This window comes from Haliaeetus leucocephalus, unplaced genomic scaffold (assembly GCF_000737465.1).
Source record: "Haliaeetus leucocephalus isolate CR32 unplaced genomic scaffold, Haliaeetus_leucocephalus-4.0 Scaffold175, whole genome shotgun sequence".
In the NCBI taxonomy this organism is placed as follows: Eukaryota; Metazoa; Chordata; class Aves; order Accipitriformes; family Accipitridae; genus Haliaeetus; species Haliaeetus leucocephalus.
This window is the reverse complement of record NW_010972611.1, coordinates 230593-237628: the sequence shown is the minus strand read 5'-3', so window position 1 is coordinate 237628 and position 7036 is coordinate 230593. Positions and strand designations below refer to the sequence as shown.

The following is a 7036-nucleotide window of genomic DNA, read 5'->3' as shown; positions in this document are numbered from 1 at the left end:
GAAAACCAAAAGCAGTAGAGGCACCCCCCCCAGCACCACCACTAGCTTTGGGGCTTGCATCACCCCCCTCTCACCAGGCAGACTCCCCTGGCCCCAGAGTCCCCCCAGCCCCTTGCCTGCACCCTGGCACCTCTGACCACATGCCGGGGGTCACCGGGTATCCGGTGCAGCTGCGTTCCCCAGCCGGAGCCCATGTGCTGCAGCCAAGGTGCCCATCAGCCACACGCTGCTGGGCCAGGCCCAGGACTGGTTCCCAGTGAAGCAGCTGGCTCAGCGCCTGAGCTCACAAGGGATTTCTTTGGGGAAGGTTTGTTTCCTTGTTTTTCTGCCTTTTCAGTGGTTGCCAAAACCCTCCCAGCCCCCAGCACAGGCCCAGCCCAATCCAGGACTGCCGGGGGGGGGCCACCCGCCCCAGCTCAGGGCACCACTGTCCCGAAGGCTTGTGCCCTGGCACAGCCCGCCACACAGCCCTGTGCCGGGCAGGGCAGGTCCTGCTTTGGTCCCCAGCCCTGCTGGGGCCACCGCCCTGCCCCTCAGCACGTCCCCAGCCCTGCTGTGCTCCCCTTCCTCCTAGCAGCCCCCAAAGCAGTTTCAGGGCTCACACAGGGTTTGGAGGATCTCAAGCCAGGACCAGGCAGGGGAGGGGAGTGGGACTGGCTGTGCTCAGACATGGCTGTGTGCGCATCAGCAATGTACATACAGCCTTCACAGCGCTCATCCCACAGCTCTGCAGCCCCGTTGTCACCTTGTGCGGCGGCGAGATAACCAGTTGTGCCAAATGAGACACGTTTCCTCATAAGACAGAAACTGAGAGTATGGGACAGGCGGGTGGGATGTGAGCAAGAGGGGTGGTGTCCCGGCAGGACATGGTCACACCCAAGGGACACAGGGAACACACCGCACACCCAGGCAACTAGGTACAATGACAGCGAATGTGAAACAACCCCAGCACGAACCCCAGGTGTGCCTGGCCCGAGAAATGAGAGCAGCCCCCCCAAGCCGAGGTCACCCATGTGGGCAATGGCCATGCCAACAACATCCCACCAGCCACAGAGCCAGAAGGAGAGTCACTCACCCAGGGGAGGCACCCAGCATGCTGGGGAAGCCGCCGAGGCATCACGGTACAGCGGGGCTCGCCGCAGCCCTGTGAGACACGGTGCCCAACTGCACCCATCCTTTTATTGCAAAATGTGATAAATATACCACAGCGAAGGACCCTGCCACCCTGCTTCCCCACTGAGCCAAGCCTGGCGGTAACACTCCACACATTGACATTTATATAAAATAACACCACAAAAAGAGCAATTGAACCCCCAGGGGTGAGCACGGGGGGGGCACAAGCCCGGTCCACCACCCACAGCACGGAGCAGGGTTGCGAAGCCAAGTGAGTGCAGGGGCCAGAGGGTGCTGGGTACCCTCCCTCCCGCCCCCAAATCTTTGTTCATCCAGTTCCGTCATGCGCATGAATCCAGCTGCTCCAGAACCATCTGGTTCCTGCTGCCGAGGTTCCTGCTGGCGAGGGGCTGAGCAGCACCGGGGGACGCGACCAGGGCTGGTGCTGCTCCCCTGGGAGTGAGGGGCTGCAGCTACCCCCTCCCCTCGGCAGTCGCCCTTCATCCCAGTGCATCCCTCACAGGTTGTCAGAGGTGGCAGCAGGGTCAGTGCAGGTGAAGGTGCCGGCCCCCGCACCATTGTTGCTGGCCACCTGGGGAGGGATCAGTGAAGGGGCGTCAGAGCTGGGCTGGGGAGGGGCCGGGCTGAGCCCCCTCCTCAGCCCCTACCCCGGGGCAGCAGGGGAACCCCCACACCCTCACCACGGGCACCATGGACAGGCCCATGCTCAGCCAAAAAATGCATCCCCCCCCCCGCATGGTGGGCAGCTGCACCCAGCCATGGGCACTGCGGGCACCCACCACCTCCATGGGCACCCCGAGCCCCCCTGGGTGCAGGAGCTGGTGGAGAAGCTGAAGTGGCCCTGGCTGCGTTCCCCTCCTGCGCGATACGCCTACCTGGCAAGAGCAAAGGTAAATATTTACCCAGGCCCCTGGTATCTGAACAGGGCAAGCTGCTTGCACAGAGCCAAGCAGCTGGATACGGCCCCCGCCTGCAGCACTAGCGTGCAGGGGAGTGCAGCGCACTGCGGGGATGGGGACGGTCCCCCAAACCCCACATACATCACTCGGGGGAGCCGTACCCTTTGTGTGTACAGGCAGCTCCTGATGCTGCACCTGCAGGATACAGGGTGCAGGATACGGGGATCAGCCCCCTGCCACCCCTGCACTGCCCCAGCCCCAGCCCCAACCCCAACCCCACTCCCCATCCATGGCAGAAGGATGCTCTGACTCTGGCAGATGGAAAGGTCTGGCTGGGACACAGGGAGAAGGGGCAGTGAGCCCCCTGCCCACTGTGCAGGGCTGGGTAGGGGGAGCAGCCACCTAAGGTCGTGGGGAGTTCCCCAGAGCCAGGCCGGGTCTGCCAGCACCGGCTGCGCGCCCAGCGCTGCTGCTCCATCCAGGCGTGAAAGTTAGGCTCACCTCCCAGCCAGGAGGGGACCGGTGTGGGGCAGGCTCGCACGGCCACCCATCCCCTGTCCCAACGGCTCTGTTAGCCATTAACCCAGTGGTCAAGGGACCTACCCAGCTACCCAGCTGCACCGAAAAGCACCTTCCCCTGCACCACCCCAGCCCTGCAGCGACTGGGACACCAGGCACGAGCAGCCCTGGGAACGGTGGCACTTGGCTCTCACCTGGCTGTAGGGGTTGGGCTTGCTGTTGGGTGACACGAAGCGCCTGTGGCTCTGGTATGGGGAGTACTCAGCCATGGGGTGGTAGGAGTCCTTTGTGCTGAACAGGTCCAGCTTCCCTCGGCTTTTGCGGCAGCAGGTGCAGGTGGTCTGTGGGGGGAGAGGGAAGGGGTCAGGGGCCTGGGGGCATGGGGACAGGGGACCAGCAGAAGGCAGGTGAGGACAGGGATGGGGACGGGGGACTCACTATCAGAAGGCAGGTGAGGATGCTCAGCAGCAGCAGGATGCAGACCAGGACCAGCAGAGCAATGGCCCAGTCTGGGACCATGGGCACCGGTGCCGGGGATGCCACGTCCACAGTGCCTGAAAGAGGACCAGAGCCGTGTCTGGGCTGCTGGGCAGAGCCACAGGGCTGGCCAGGACAAACAGGCCTGAGAGACCCCCAGGATGGGGCATGAGGGGAGGAGCCCTCCTCCACAGGGTCCGGTTAGTCTTCCCAGCGCTGTCCACCACAGGCACTGGGAAACTGCATTGGCTCTGTCAGCTGCAAGCCCTGAGCCTGTCCCACAGCCAAAAAGCCTCCCTGCCCCAGCCAGGATGGGGCAGCGCTTGTGAAGCCTCCCAGGGCACTCCCACGGGGATCCGTCCACCCTCGCGCCCCCGGCCTGAAGCTCCCACTCACTCTGGATGCTGGCCAGCTGCAGGTCCATGATGAAGCCATTCTGGTCCAGGCTGTTCTTCAGTTGCTGCTCAGCAGCATCACTGGTGACAGTGTCGTTGCCGTGCCCAAACACAAGGGTTGACTGCACCTCCACCGAGCCTTGGCTGCCCATGAAAGGAAATGTTAGCACCTGGAGATGCCCTGCGAGGGGCTCTGCACCTTGCAGCCAGGACATGCTGGCCTCTGCAGCTGGAGCTGCTGGCCCGCTCACCTGAAACGGAGCTCACTGCATCCCTTGTAGGTCTGCCCACCCACGCAGCTCGCGCAGCCAAAGACGTATTCGAACTGGAACAAAGCATGGGGGTGACGGCCACCTCCCCAGCAGACACCCACTCCTTCCCATCCCCTCGCCGCTCCCCCTCACAGGACCAGCTGGGGCTGCTGAAGTGGCTGGCAGAGTGGATGCTCAGAGCACTTTCATGGGGACCCCTGATGGGAGGTGGCTCCTTCCCAGCATGTCTGTGACGCAGGGGGTCTTTGCTCACCCGGGCAGCCCGCAGGAAGGGCTGGGACTTACCATGGTCAAGACAGTGTGGCTCAGGCTCCTGTAGTCCTTCGACGTGGGGTCGCGCAGGCTCTCGTTGAAGCTCCTGTTGACAATGCGGAAGGACAGTGAGATGCGGATGAGCAGCTGGATCTCGGCAGGAAGCAGGGCTGTGGTTTTGCTGAGGCTGGGACTGCTGCTGCTGCCCAGCACAGCCGTGGAGGTCTGCCTGGGAGCCATGCTGCCCTGAGCGGTGACAGAAGTTCTCCACGTGGGGACGACTTGAGTGCTGCTGCTCTCATTGCCTTTGGTGCTGGAGGTGGGGATCACTGTGCCACCACCTGTGGCAGAGGTGGGAACCGCAGAGCTGTTGCTGGTTGTGTCGGTGCCAAAGTGGGGGACCCAGTTGCTGCTGTTTGCAGTGGTGTTGGTGTGGGAGATGGCAGTGCTGCTAGAGACGGGCACTGAGGTGCTGTTGGCTGTGATGTTGCCTGTGGAGCTGTCGCTGGACTGGAAGTTTGTGGTGTTGCCTGTGGCAGGGAAGACTGTGGTGTAAGAGGAGACAGAGGTTTGGGTCCTGTTGCCACTTGTGTTTTTGGAGATCGTGACATTCAGAGTGGTGGTCGTGGGGGTGGTGGTCGTCTTGATGGTCGTCTCCATCGTTGTCTCTGTAGTGGTTGTGTCAGTTGTGGTCGTCTCTGTAGTGGTCTCGGTGATCATGGCACATGTACCTGCAGGAAACACTAGGAGTCAGCAGCTGGGACTGCAGCACTGGTTTGTGAAGGTTTTACACAACGCAGCTCCTCAGCTAGACACTCCCCTGGGCCACAAAGTCCGAGAAGCACCACAACCTCCAGGAGTTGATCACGGGCAGCTCCTGCTGCCCACAAGGCCAACAAGACCTTCAGGAACACTCCACAAGTAGGGATTCTGCTGAGCACACGTGGCACCACCAGAGTGTGGGTAGTGCCACCTGGACGGCTGGCACCAGCTCTGTGTCTAGCCCTGCAAACTGCCCCCCCCCCATCCTGGGGTGACCTTGCCACACTGGGGGGCTCAGGCACAGGCTGCCCGCCCCCAGTAAAACCTCCTTTGCTGTGGGTCATTGGGCTGGGAAGGTGGGGTGCCCCCCCCCCCCCCCCCCCCCCCCGAGCCTGCATGGCCTGGCTGCTGGCCAGTACAGGTGGCTCCTGCGTGGTTTCCCAGCGGGTGCTGCAGGAGCCAGCAGCACTGGAGAAGAGCCCGGGGTCCCGACGACTCACTGAGACACACCTGCATACCAGCCTGCGAGCCCCGGGCACAGCCTGCTCCGGCTGGTCCCAGCACAGCCCAGCTGCCTGGCCCCGGCCGGTCCTTTCAGTCATGAAAGGTTAAGAGGGACCACGAACTGAGCGAGATCCCCAGGTCCTGGCTTTGCTGGGAACCAGCAGCCCTGGGGTGCTACACCCCGGGGCCAGATCAGGAGAGATGGTGAGGTCCCTGCCACCAGGGTGCTGCAGGCCACCAGCTCTGGTGTCCCCTGGTCCCCACTCAGAAAACAGCCCAGGGGACCCCACTCCCATCCCCCTGCTCCATTACCTCCCTGCTTGCCCGGGTCCCAGGCTGGCTCCCTCCGGCTCAGGGTGCCGCCAGCCCCAGCCTCTCACCTGAAGGTGCTCTGCCTAGCACCAGCAGCAGCAGAAGGGTGCTGAATGCCATGGGGCTCGTCCCGGGGGGGTCCCGGTGCCTCGCGGGGCTCTGCAGCAGCTGCTCTCCCGTTAGCTGGCGGCGCGCTCGACAATCCAGGAATCAGGAACTGGTGGCTCAACAGCGGCAGGAGCTTTATAGAGCACCTGGAGCAGGTGGGGAGGCCCCACCCTGCTACTGGCCCCAGGGAGGGGGGGTCCCTCTGCCCCACTTGGCACAGGGCATGGGTGTGCCGCCTCGCTGAGGGGGCCCCTGCAGCATCCTCCTCCTGGGTTGGGTCCCCCACACTCCCCTGGTTCAGGGAGACACTGCCAGCAGTATCCCCATGCCACAGGTGGATGCAGCCTCAGGTGGGGGCAGGGGGAAGGGGCAGTGGCCAGGCATCCGTGGGCAGAGGTGGGGGGCAGCATCTGCCCAGCCCCGTGGGCTGACCCATGGCCCCCAGGACCTAGCAGGAAGCATGGGAAGCACAGAGCCCCCCAATCCCTGTGTGGGGCAGGGGAGTGGGCCTAATCTTCTAGCTCAGCCCAAGGTTAATCATTACCAGCTGGCCACTGCCTCACCCTACACTCAAATAAATGCTGGTGATCCCCCCCCACTGAAATGCTTACACAGGTGGGGCCCAGGGCCCCCCAAAACCCCCGGTCCCTCCCGGCACCCCCCCCAGGTCCCGTTCCTCCCCCCCCCCCCCCCGGCATGAGTGCCCAGCAGGCACAAGACCCTCTTCCCACTCAGGACACAGCTCCTGGCCTAGGCTGATGCCTGGTGCCAAGCTGGATGCCAATGCTCTACCCCAGGGGTACCAGGTGCCACCTGTGCCAGGGTGCGGAGCCCCTGTCCTCCCTGGTGACACATGCTCCTGGCAATGCCAGTCCGCACCAGCCTTTCTGGTCCCTCCCTGCCCCTGCCCTGCAGGAGAGCCCCGATTGCCAGACAGGGCCCCAAATCTCCAGGAGGGCTTGGCGGGCACTCCCACGCCCAGCATCCTGCCCAGCCCCGTGTGGAGCCAAACTGCCACCCGGGCTGTGCCAGGGGTGGAGGGAGGGGTACCGAGGCGTCGGTGCAAAGGGAGCAAAGAGGAGGGGACCCACCCGCACTGCAGTGACAGCGGGGCAAGGGACAGGTGGCCTGGGCACCAGCGTGGGCATGATGGGACCCAGCTACACCTAATCCTCCGACGGGGTCCACAGCCTTGGTGCCAGGCAAAGGGGGCGCGGGTAGGGGGCCGACAGGGCGCTCGGGGCAAACGGGGCCTCCCCGAAAGCCCCCCAGCCGTGGGGAAGGGCCGCCCCCCCGCCGGCCGGACAGCGCCTCCCACTGCCCCTGGCACGTTCGGCTCTTTGTACCGAGCTCGGCTCTCGGCTGCAGTTCAGCACCGGGGTTGCAGATACCGGCCCGCCCC

At 64.2% G+C, this 7036-nt stretch overlaps 2 protein-coding genes across 2 annotated transcripts in view; both read right to left on the bottom strand.

The window, feature by feature from the left end:
- Positions 1 to 7036, bottom strand: part of KRTCAP2 (keratinocyte associated protein 2) — a 25593-nt gene that overhangs the window by 8749 nt on the left and 9808 nt on the right. The gene's annotated exons all lie outside the window — the stretch shown is intronic.
- Positions 1631 to 7036, bottom strand: part of THBS3 (thrombospondin 3) — a 13395-nt gene continuing 7989 nt past the window's right edge. The window contains exons 22-27 of the mRNA XM_010564159.1: positions 3982 to 4679; positions 3676 to 3749; positions 3426 to 3568; positions 2991 to 3106; positions 2747 to 2893; positions 1631 to 1705 (exon numbers count right to left, since the gene is read on the bottom strand). Of these exons, the coding sequence (XP_010562461.1) occupies positions 1631 to 1705; positions 2747 to 2893; positions 2991 to 3106; positions 3426 to 3568; positions 3676 to 3749; positions 3982 to 4679 (1253 nt within the window). The remainder of the gene's footprint in view (positions 1706 to 2746; positions 2894 to 2990; positions 3107 to 3425; positions 3569 to 3675; positions 3750 to 3981; positions 4680 to 7036) is intronic.